The sequence below is a fragment of the Panthera uncia genome, chromosome E1 (assembly GCF_023721935.1).
Source record: "Panthera uncia isolate 11264 chromosome E1, Puncia_PCG_1.0, whole genome shotgun sequence".
Classification (NCBI taxonomy): domain Eukaryota; kingdom Metazoa; phylum Chordata; class Mammalia; order Carnivora; family Felidae; genus Panthera; species Panthera uncia.
The window spans coordinates 17,258,169-17,270,414 of record NC_064814.1 but is presented as its reverse complement, the minus strand read 5'-3'; the positions used below and the strand labels follow the sequence as shown (position 1 = coordinate 17,270,414).

Genomic DNA, 12,246 nt, shown 5'->3' with positions numbered 1-12,246 from the left:
TTTAAGGATTTATTTATTTTGAGAGAGAGCACAAATGGGGGAGAGGCAGACAGAGAGGCAGAGAGAATCCTAAGCAGGCTCTGCACTGTCACCACAGAGCCTGATGCAGGACTTGAACTCACCAAGTGTGAGATCATGACCTGAGCCGAAGTCAGAGGCTTAACGACTGAGCCACAAAGGTGCCCAGAGAAATTGATTTTAAAATGCACAGGGAAGGACAGAGGGCCTAGAATAGCCCAAATTGAGACAGAGCAGCGATTGGACTCCAGTGCCCTCAACCCAGACCACAAAATCCAGCGTTCCTTGATAACTGAAACCCAGTGCCTCCTACTAGCATATCTTGCAGGAATGCGGAAAGAGGCTGCCTCCCAAAGGAGGGACTCCCCCACCAAGACTGGTGAAGACTGAACCAAACCAGTCTGCGCTAGAGTTGGGCCCCTGGCACTGAACTGTCACCGACTTTGCCCCTCATTATAATACTAAAAATCAAGCCTGGTGGAGATTTAACATGCCATTGAGACGTGCCATGCATGACAAAGCACGTTCTGTCCACTGCACCTGTGCGCCCAACTTCCTGTATCTCTCCCCACCTTTACCTGTTGCACCGCACTCCTTTCCTGCCTCAGCCTCTTTAAAAACTTTCCCCAGCCTTTGTTCAGAGACCCAGCATGAAGACCCTTTCCTCTGTGCTGTCTCCCTCTAGATCCGGCATAAACCGGAACTTCTAGTGAGGCCTCTAGAAAATCTCTGTTCCTTGGAGAGCCCAAGGACCGGAGTTGGTAACAGATAGGGAACAAGTGGAACTCTCATACCTCACTGGTGGGAATGTAAAATAGTATATAGCCACTTGGGAGAACAGTGTGGCAGTTTCTTAAAATGTTGAAACATACGCCTAGCATACAACCCAGGCATTCTACTCCTGGGTATTTGCCCAAGAGAAATCAAAGTGTGTGTCTGTACAAAAGCAGGTTCATAGCAGCTTTCTATGAGCTCAGAATTGGAAACAACTCAAATGTGCATTGATAAATAATGATTAAAAAAAACCTGATATATTCATGCAGTGGAATACTACTTGGCAATAAGAAGAAATTAATAATTGACTATGCTGATAAGAGAAGATAGACACCCCCCGCCACATATTACATACTGTATGATTCCATTTTTATAAAATTCTAAGAATACAAACTAACCTATAGTGACAGAAAGCAGGTGTTTGCAATGCGGAATGGTGCCTGTGGGGTGGATATTAGAGAGATTACATGTTCATTTATGTATTAGAGAGGTTAGCTCTTTGTCGATGATGTGAATTGCAAATATTTTTTCCAGTTTGTATTTTTTCTCTTGACTGACCTTTTTTGGGGGGGGGAGGGGCAAAGTAGAACTTTTTTTTTCATGGAGTATAATTTGTCAGTCTTATTTTATAACTTCTGGATTTTAAGTCCTACTTGAACCAGCCTTTGCCATTTTGAGGTCATGAGGAATTCTTTCACGTTTTCTTCTAGATCTTCTACGGTTTTGTTCATACCTTCAGAGGGTCAGTCCATTTGGAATTTATTCTGGTACATGGTGTGAGTTGGGGGATATAGTTTTTTCTGCTTTTCTTTTAAAGTATTGGGGCACCTGCCTGGCTCAGTCAATTAAGCATCCGACTCTCAGTTTCGGCTCAGGTCATGATCTCACTCACGTGTTCGTGGGTTCAAGCCCCATGTCGGGCTCTGAGCTGACATGTGGAAACTGCCTGGGATTCTCTCTCCCTCTCTCTCCTCCTCCCTTACTCACGTTGTCTCTGTCTTTCTCAAAATAAATAAATAAAAATTAAAAAAATAATAAAATAAACTATCAACACTTATTTTAGGTCGCCTGGCTGGCTCAGTCGTTTAAGTGTCTGACTTCGGCTCCAGTCCTGATCTCACAGTTTATGGGTTTGAGTCCCTCTTTGGGCTGTGTGAAGAGCCTGCTTCGGATCCTCTGTCTCCCTCTCTCTCTGCCCCTCCCCTGCTCACTCTCTCTTACTTTCTCTCAAAAATGAATAGACATTAAATCAATAAAATATTAGCATTTATTTTGAAAGGAAGCTTTATTTTCTCATGGTGTGCTAAAACTATTAGCATTGTATATGAAACAATGACTAAGTTTTAGAAGTTTACTTTGGAACTTAGGGGCATCGGGTGGGACATTTATCACCATTGCTTGAAAGTCACCTTGAGAAGCACAAGCTGGTTACTCCACAGTATACAAAAGTTATCTTTGAAGCCAACCTTTATTTGAGGATTCATGGTGTTTCTTTTTTTCTTGCCAAGTAGAAATTTGGTAGATGGGTGGGGCGCGGGGAGGGGGGGAGGGGGGGTTTCCAGTAGGTTGCTTAAGAAGAGAGTTTACAGTGGGGAGGGGGATAGAGGATACAAAACAACAAAAGTAAATAGCACAATAGAAAAAGTTCTGTTGTGTTACATTGTTCTTTCACAGCTCTTATCATCACTTCCATTGAACTGTAGATCAGAGAGAGGAATTGTTTTCTAGCTGGAAGCCATCCCTTCTTGGTATTTGCCCTGCAGCAGAGAAGTCTTTGGTTTCCATTGTCCCAGTTTGAACCTGACTTAGATTTACCCTGTGTCAGTATCAGAGAGTAGCATTTCAGAAACAACACTGCCCTCAGACCTCAAGGCAGTAATAGTCTAATTCAGACAATACTGTTAACTTGTTTTCATTCACCCGATCATCCACTCTATTAATGTTTTTTGACCAGACACTGTCCCTGCGATCATGCAGCCAGCCAGCCGTCCTGTCCACGTGGGTGAGAACAGGCCATTATCGCATACTGTAGAACATGTCTCAGCCAGGGAAGCCCAGGGGGGTGAGGAATGTAGACAGGGATGCGGAGAAAGGGTGGTTCAGTGTGGGAGAGACAGAGGAGAATTCTGGAAGAGTGGATACCTAAACTGAGTTACGACACCTGGGTAGGAATAGGTCGGAAAAGGAGAGGGGATGAGTACTCTAGGGAGGGGTATGGCAAAGGTAAAGGCCCAGACACGTGATGTGTTCTGGGAACTATAAATTCTAGCAACCAGAATATAGGGGCAAGGAGAGAATGGGTGACAGACCCGGCTGGAGAGGTAAGCAAGGGCCAGATTGTGGAGGATTATAAACTGACTTTCCCTGGAGAGCAGTGGGGAGCCATTCCAAGGTTTCAAGCAGGGGAGTGAAAGGACCTGATTTATGTCTCAGAAAGCTCCCTGTGGCCTGATATACTCTGATGTTTAAAGGCACAGGCTGGAGGGGAACCACCAGAAGGCATGGATACCGCAAAGAGCTGCCTTCCTTCATGCTGAAACCAACCGCAGAAGCCAGGGAGAGCCTCCTAGGTCCAGCAAGTTCCAAGCTGAGCTTTCCCCAAGGTGGCAGGTCTGTCTGGTGAACCTGCAATTTTCTGGAAAAGTCAGCCCTGTCCGATAGCATTGCCAGAAAAGGCAGGAGGTCCAAACTTATGCTGTGTAGACAGGCCCATTGGGTTTGGGGTGGCAGGGTGGGGGAAATGGCTCAGGAAAATCAAGAGATCTTGTTGGGTGTCCAAAGAGAGAAGTCCTTTGGGTAGAGGTTGGAAAGAGGGAAGAAGCCTCTCACCCTGCCGTGAGAAGGGGCTCTAAACCCAGGTGAGACAGGAGGGTCAGGAGCACTAAGGCAAATGTCACTTGTAACTTTAAAACAAAGAGTCTGCATTCAGCGGCCCCCTCAGGAAGGCCAGTCATTTCCTGAGGGGATATCGGGCCGCCCCATGCTTCATTGTTTCCAGTTTCCAGCAATGGCAGCCATTACCTGATCAGCACTATAGTCAGTCTCTGCTTGTGGTGCCAGAAGTTACTAGAGTGCTTTTCTCTACTTTCACAGGGCAGATTTATCTGTGCCACGAGGGAAGTGTCTTCTGCCCCAGGGGCATGGGCCAAAGGCAGAACTAACTGCCTGAAGTCTTTGCTCTCAGGATGCAGCTGGAGACAGCCCAAGACGGCAAGATGTGGCTCGGAGTGCTGCTGGCACTTATGCTTTGTGAGTTTTTATTCTCTTTCCACAGTCCTTAAACTTCATGAGAATCAAAGCTGAGGAAATGAACATATTTCTTCTGTCTTTTCCAGGTCCAGGCCTTGAAGGACAAGAAAACCGTAAGTTGTACAGTTTCTACCTAGCTTCACTGTGTCTTTTCAGGATTCTTAAAACTCACAACGAATTGCTTGGGTTTCATGTTTATAACAACTGAGAAAAATATTGAGAGCTAAAGTCTATTTCTTTCTGGCATTTTTAGAAGGCTTTTAGAATAAAATGCTTCTTCTAAGCCAAGTTCTAATCAGCGTGTTCTAGGAGTCGCATACATTTTCTCTAGAAACAAGTGCATTGCTATTTGTGAGGATTGGGGAAGTGATAAAAAAGGAGTGATTTCATTACTTGTTTTACCATAAATTTCTTAATTTCATATTCTCCCCTATGCCCCATTGTTTTTGTTCAAGTGAGACATAATCAATTTGTTAGATTCTTGAAGACAGAACATAAATTGTTGTTACGACTTTTCTTCTAAATGATCTGAAACATCCTGGATTTCACTTCCCATCGGCCTGGGAGGCTATGATAATTGTAATGTTTTGTGCTTGTGGACAGGAAGGGGGGTTGCTTCTGCCTATTTTGGAAGTCTGGTTTATCATCCACTTTAGAGCTAATTTTGAATCTTTAAGACAAGATCAGATGCTTGACGGGGTCTGAGGCTAAATGGAGGGAGAGCCCACAGAAGAGGATCCCCTTGTCGCTCGGCAAAAGAACGGGGTTGACTGGATTGCAGACAGTTGTATATTTCTTTGGAGATGATGTGCGCGGATGATGGTAGTTTGCTGAGCCCAGGCTTGGAGCAGTGGCTCTGGGATTGGCCAGTGAGGCTACTAACAAAGCCAGTCTGCTGGTCTCCTGTCCATGTGCTCTAGTGGGCATTTGACTCCCAGGGCAACTCATGGAGACAGGATATCCCTGATCTTTGTAAGCATCCTAATGGACCGATGATGTCTCTATGACTCCAAGAAATAACCAACTCGCCCAGGTGAGAGCCAGTTAGCAGGGCATTGGCACTAGAACTTTCACTGTGTAAAATATGGCTCTCCGTCTAGAGCCAGAGGCCCAACTCAGATCTTTTAAAAAAAAAAATTTTTTTTTAACGTTTATTTATTATTGAGAGACAGAGAGACACAGAGCATGAACAGGGGAGGGGTAGAGAGAGAGGGAGACACAGAATCTGAAGTTGGCTCCAGGCTCTGAGCTGTCAGCACAGAGCCCGACGCGGGGCTCGAACTCACAAACTTCGAGATCATGACCTGAGCCGAAGTCAGTGGCTCAACCAACTGAGTCACCCGGGCGCCCCCCAACTCAGATCTTTAAAGCCACTTTCACTTTGCCTCTTTGAGCCTTTTCTCCCCAATCTGTAGAATGGGGATGATAAGAGAATTGATCCCATAGAGTCTGTATGAGGATGAGATTAGATAAAAGGAAGTGACTTACCTGCATGGCATGCAATGACTGACAATGGTTTAGTATCTGGTCTTAGCCCTCCACAATCATGGCTCCTGCACTGCCCCTGTCTGTCCGTTGCTGTTCACATACCTCAGCTCTCGTCCACACCATGCCCTGCAAACATGCAGGTTGCTGGGCTTCTGCTTCCCAGGACCTCCAGTCTCTCCCACCTCCCTACCTCACATGGGAGGGTATCACTCCCTTCCCAGGGTTCCTGGAGAAAGGCCTCTGTATCCAGGGAAGACCTCAGAACCATAGGACTTGGAGCAGGGAGACTCTCCCACTGCTTCCTCAGGCCATCACCTTGTTTTACACTTGAGGAGACGGAGGCTCGGGGGCCATGAGGTACTTGTGTGTGGTCAATGCTGGGTGTTAGCAGAGTGAAGACTAGGACCGGGTCTCCTGTTCCTCAGGTCACCCAAGACCGTGCTGACCACACGTTTGACACGCATGACGCCTGCTTGCTCCACATTGCCTGCTCTGTGGTCGTACTGCTTGGTCAGCCTTGGCCCTTTGCCTTCCTTTCATCCCAGTCTCCCCCACTCAGCCCCAGCCCGCCTGCCTGCCTCAGGAGATGACCTCAGCTCCATCCTTCACCTAGAAAACACTGCTGTCTGCAGGGAACTCCCTCTAGTTCCCGCCCGGCCCTGTCTACAGGCTTATCTGTCTCCCCACCCATCCTCCCAGCTTCCCTCCCTGCTTCAGAGATGTCAGTCCCTGTGGCTGAACGGGGCCAGCCTGTCCACCTGGGCTCTGAGCCCATCGCTCATCCGCCCCGATCTCCCTCTACCATTTTTTTAAAAATATTTTTTTATGTTTATTTTTATTTTTGAGAGAGAGAGAGACACAGGGCACAAGTGGGAGAGGGGCAGAGAGAGCGAGACACAGATCCAGAGCAGGCTCCAGGCTCCGAGCTGTCAGGACAGAGCCCGAGAAGGGGCTCGAACCCACGGAATGCAAGATCACGACCTGAGCTGAAGTCAGACGCTCAACCGACTGAGCCACCCAGGTGCCCCTCGCTCTATCATTTATTTAGTCCACCACTCCACTTTTAGGATCTCTGTTTCCCACTCCGTTCGGGCTCTTTCTCCTCAGTCTACAAACACAAATGGTAGTTTTTGGTTTGTTTGTTTTTGTTTTTAGGAAAAAGAAAAAACACAAACAACACACCTCCCTTCATTATCTTGTGTCCCCCCCCCCCCCCCCCCCATGAATCCGCTCCCTTCCTCAAATTTCTGTCAAGGCTGCTTTATAACTGCAGTCTCTGCTTCCTCAGCTCTTAGCCTGCCCTCACTTAGTGCTCTGGTTTTAGCCCCCACACCCCGCTGCCACCAGAATCCTCTCATTACGGGCTCACCAAAGACCTTGTACTACCAAATGCCACGAACACTCCCGTCCCTCACCTTTCTGGACCCCTTTGCTGCCTTTGCACAAAGCCTCCTTCCTTGACCTTCTAGACTCTTCCTTGGTGTTCTCCCACCCCTCTGACAAACCCTCCGCCTCTATTATTAATGACAGTACATTCATAATGTGGTGCAAACATCTCCACTGTCTAGTTCCAGAATATTTTCATCACCCCAGAAAAAAAAGTCCTTTCTCATCCATTCAATATTCTCAAGTCTACCCCTTCCCCCAGTCTCACTGCACCTGCCCCACCACAGTCTTTGTAGATGCCAGCTTGCTCCACATTGCCTGCTCTGTGGTCGTACTCCTTGGTCAGCCTTGGCCCTTTCCCTTCCTTTTATCCCAGTCTCCCCCACTCAGCCCTGAACCATGGTCCAGGATGTTTATAGGCCTCTGGTCTCTCCCTCCAGCCCATAGTGATCTTTCTTTTTTTTACTTTATTTTTTTAAATTAAATTTTATTTTTTTAATGTTTATTTGTTTTTGAGAGAGAGAGACAGAGACAGAGCACGAACAGGGGAGGGGCAGAAAGAGAGAGGGAGACACAGGATCCAAAGCAGGTTCCAGGCTCTGAGCCATGAGCATAGAGCCCGATGCAGGGCTCGAGCTCATGAACTGTGAGATCATGACCTGAGCTGAAGTTGGATGCTTAACTCACTGAGCCACCCAGTCACCACCTATAGTGATCTTTCTAAAGCTCCAATGTCATTCTGTCACCCCAACCTCCCCCCACCCCCCGCCAAATACCCTTAGGCAGCTTGTCAGCACCCTAAGAAACACCCTCCATTCTGGCACCTCCTACCTAGCTTGCCTGGCACCCTCGGGCCCCACATTCTGGTTTCTGTAATTGTATGTGCCCAGAATACATTGATGTCTTGGTTCTAGGTAGTTTTGCCGTAAACATCTTTGCTATAAGCATTTTTGCTGCATAACTACTAGGCTGGAAGGTAGTTTTGTCATGCAAGGCTAAAAAAATAATTGGTTGACAGCTGGTTTTAACAACTGGTTGAGTTTGGTTTCATTTCTCCATTCACATGGTGCTCTGTTTTTATGTTCTATAAATCTTAGTCTTCATGATGGTCTATACAGTCGTGTAGAATTTTGAACCCACACTTCCCATAGAACTTTGGAACAGCTATCAATGGACATGTGACAATCTTCCAAGAACAAACAACAGGATAGGAGGCAATACACTTTCACAGTGTAGTACAAAACTCTGTTACAAATATGCGTCCTAGTATTTGGAAACTATACCTCTCTCTCTCTTTTACGTTTTTTTAAGGAGGCTCTACACCCAATGTGGGGCTTGAACTCATGACCCAGAGATTAAGAATTGGATGCTCTAGGGGCATCTGGGTGGCTCAGTGAGTTAAACATCCTACTTCGGCTCAGGTCATGATCCCAAGGTTCATGAGTTCGAGCCCCGCGTCTGGCTCTGTGCTGACAGCTCAGAGCCTGGAGCCTGCTTGGGATTCTGTGTCTCCATCTCTCTCTGTGCCCCTCCCCCACTTGCACTATCTCTCAAAAATAAACAAACGTTAAAAAAATTATTTAAAAAAAAAAAAGAGTTGGATGCTCTACCAACTGAGCCAGCCAGGCACCTCAAAACTATACCTCTCTTAATGAGGAAGAAGCTTTAGTAAAGAAAGAATGAGGAGACCCATCAATAAGCAAAAAAAAAAAAAAAAAAAGTATAACACTATGAACGAAAGACTTTGAAGACAAATACTTAGGTATAATCCACGAAATAAAATCAGTTATTTACATAGAATTGGCATGAATCTACACACATTTTAAATGTATTCAATTATTTTTTTATAATAGTTTTTCTGATTTTGTTGTTCATTTTTCATGTTTTGTTATGTCCTCTTACATGAATGTCCCTCTTTTCTTTTCCGTGATTTTATCTTTTATGGCCAAATGGCTTTAAGACAAATTAGTTATGTGTTGAAAATGTTTGCAGCAAAGATCCTTACCATGAAAATACCAAACATGTGACCTTTCATGCCCCTGTGCCCTGGAACATGCTGTTCTCCTGCCTGGAGCACCCACCACCCGTTCTTGGCCTGATTCAAGCTTTGGTTCAAGGGTCACTTCCTTCACACTTTCCTTGGCCTCCCTAGAGCCACCTTTTTTTTTTTTTTTTTTTTTTTTTATTTGGTGCTTAATTCATTGTACTTTGGTCATCTAGGTCCCCATCAGCCCATATGGTCTAGGACAGAGGGGATGATTTCTTACTCATCTTGTAATCCCAGCACCTGACATAGGTGCTCACTAAATGTTTCACTGAAGGAGACCCCAACTGAACTTGGAGATGCTTGAGATTCAGATGAGATGGGTCCGTGCATTCTCCGCTGAGCACCAAAGTTCATCAGGGGCTCCCTGCTAACCGGCTCCCTGTAATTTTCCTGACTACAATGGGGGGGCACCTTTCCTCCCCCCATTTCTGAGTCATTTCCATGTTGGCCAAGACACTGGCTGAGTCATGATGCCTCATCTTCCCAAGAAACGTGAGCATCCGCTCACGGGGAGCTCGAGGTACAAGGAAGCAGCCCCTTCTTTCAGGGTCTGGGCATTTGGCATGATGGTCCCTTATCTGGGCTGTGGTGACCTTGTTACCATGGATCCCCCTCCATCAGCCTTCATCTGTCCAGGTTGAAAAGATCTGACCTATTTAGGCTGCTGCCTAACCCCAATCGTTCATCACAATGGTTCGGTAAAGAAAGCCGTGGATCCTTTTCTCTAGAACAAATGCACACTTGCATCTACTCGAAGGTGGTTCGTGGGTCCCCTACCACCTACCCATGAGCCTCAGGAGGCCCAGGGAGCCCAGATGTGAACACTCACTCTGTTGCGTAAATAGTGAGACCTATACATGGTAATCCAGCTTGGCTCTTCCTGGACAGTTTATTCACAAAGAGGACAATGTTTTCAGTATTATCTTAATAATCAGGTAGAGATTTTTAAAGATTAGTTGAGTGGTGTACTACTGCTTAACAAATTACCCCGGAATTTAGTGGCTTGAGATAATGATTTATGGGGCACCTGGGTGGCTCAGTCAGTTAAGTCGACTCTTGATTTCTGCTCAGATCATGACCTCACGGTTCATGCGTTCATGCTCTGTCAGTGCAGAACCTGCTTGGGATTCTCTCTCTCCCTCTCTTTCTGCCCCTCCCCGGCTTGCATGAGCACACATGTATGCACTCTCTCTCTCTCTCTCTCTCAAAAATAAATAAACTTAAAAGATAACAATTTATTATCTCACACCTTCTGAGGGTCAGGAATCTGGGGAGCTCTGGCTCAGGGTCTGTCAGGAGATTGCCCATAAAATGCTATTCAGTATTACAATGATCTGAGGGCTTCTTTAAGGCCAGGGGATTTGCTTTTAAGCTCACTCATGTGGCTGTGGGCCTCTCTATCGGGATGCTCAGGGAGCAGCTGATTTTGCACAGAGTGAGTGATCCCCCAAAAAGGAAAGAGTGCTCAAGACAAAAGTTGCAAAGTCTTTTATAACCTAAACTCAGAAGGAGCGAACAAGCATGTCAATATTTTGGGGTCACAAGAGTAACCCTGGTATGATGTGGGAAGGGATAAAATGCACGTGTGAGGGGCGCCTGGGCAACTCGGTCAGTTGAGCATCGGACTTCGGCTCAGGTCATGATCTCATAGTTCGTGGGCTCGAGTCTTGTGTGGGGCTCTATGCTGACAGCTCGGGGCCTGGAGCCTGCTTCAGATTCTGTGTGTCCTTCTCTCTCTGCCCCTTCTGCACTCGCACTCTGTCTCTCTCTCTCAAAGATAAATCAACATTTCAAAAAATGCAGGTGTGAATAGCAGAGGGCAAGGCTCAATGGGCGGCAACTTGAAGGCTGGCTTCCACAAGGGTTGTGGTGGCGGTGGTGGTGTCGAAACTCTGTGCTGCTTTTGTTACATCATGTCAGTGAGGTTTTGTGTTTTGTCACAGAGCTGGGTTTCATAAATCTACAATAAACATATTGATCAATTTTGTAAAATGCTTTTCCTTCTTCCATCCTGCTGTCCTTTCTTTCTTTTTTTTTTTTTTACATTTTATTTATTTTTGATAGAGAGAGACTGAGCACAAGTAGGGGAGGGGTAGAGGGAGAGGGAGACACAGAATCCGAAGCAGGCTCCAGGCTCTGAGCTGTCGGCGCAGAACCTGAGGCGGGGCTCGAACCCACAAACTGCGAGATCGTGACCTGATGCTTTAGCCAAGTTTGCTTTGGGGCCCCTGTAAGATGGAAATGAACGAGGCCCGGTCAGTAGGAGGCCCACGCAGGGATGGTGCTGAGGCCGGAGGTTCCCGAGTAGAGAAGAACCGGGAATGCAGACGGTGAGCTCCAGGGGGGCAAAAACTGTGCCGATCTCACTCTTCCCTGAACCCCCCACTATTAGATACGGTGCCTGGCACAGAGAAGCCCCCTTAAATGTCTGCTGAGTGCCAAGGAAGAGGGAAGAGAATGTCAGCCAGGGCCAGGCATTGGGCAATACACACTCTGTCCCTTCAGGGCCCTCAGCCATCTTGGTTCAGTCATTACTCAAGACAGAAATAGGAGGGAAGGCAGGTACTAATGTTCCCACTTTATAGGAGGAGAAGTGGTAGCTGAGAGGGGTTAAGTAACTCCCAAGAGCACTCAGATAATGGCTGTGGAGACAGGGGTTTGGACCCAGACATGCCTGACTTGCTTTCTTCCTGTATCCGCCCAGGTCTGTGTCCCAGTCTAGGGCATGGCCAGCCACGGGTGTGTACTGATGACACAGTAGGCTGATGACACGAAGTAGCCTAACACGGCAGGGACGACTAACCCTGGGAGTCTGAAGAAGCCACTGTAATTAACCTGGGAAATCAAGAAATGGTTTTCTTTTGAAAAAATTCATTAGCCAAAGGAGTAGATATCGAGTTTCAGAGACCTCAAGACTCAAGTTGGGTTTTATATCTGTGACTGGCAGACAGAAACCTAGCTAACATTTCTCAAGCATTCATCTGTGCTAGGAACTGTGTTCCCAGTACTTAAACTTGGGCTCCCATTTACACTTACTATTGTTATGTCCATTGTGTGGATAAGCAAACTGAGGCTCAGAGAAGCTCAGGAATTTGCCAAAAGCCATACAGTTTGTGACCAGAGGTGGGATTTGGCCCAGGCAGTGCGGCTCTGCACGTACCTTCTTCTCCTGTTAGAATCACTGTACTAAACAGCATGGCTTAAAATGAGGAGGAGGTGATGAAGGAGTAGTGAGATGGCCTGTCCCTACCTGGAGGGGACCATATTAATGGATGGGAAACTTC

General features: G+C 46.6%; 1 protein-coding gene across 11 annotated transcripts in view; it reads left to right on the top strand.

Annotated features, from left to right (window-relative positions):
- The window catches only part of PECAM1 (platelet and endothelial cell adhesion molecule 1), a 74,061-nt gene that overhangs the window by 10,881 nt on the left and 50,934 nt on the right, over positions 1–12,246 (top strand). For 10 of the 11 annotated variants that reach the window (XR_007459312.1, XR_007459313.1, XM_049637653.1 and 7 more), the window contains exons 3-4: positions 3,886–4,041; positions 4,128–4,154. Coding sequence is in view for 9 of the 11 variants with exons in the window: in XM_049637653.1 (XP_049493610.1) it covers positions 3,978–4,041; positions 4,128–4,154 (91 nt within the window). In the remaining 2 variants the exon portion in view is untranslated. Of the gene's footprint in view, positions 1–3,755; positions 4,042–4,127; positions 4,155–12,246 lie in introns of those variants that run through there. The other variant, XM_049637651.1, reaches the window with a different exon arrangement.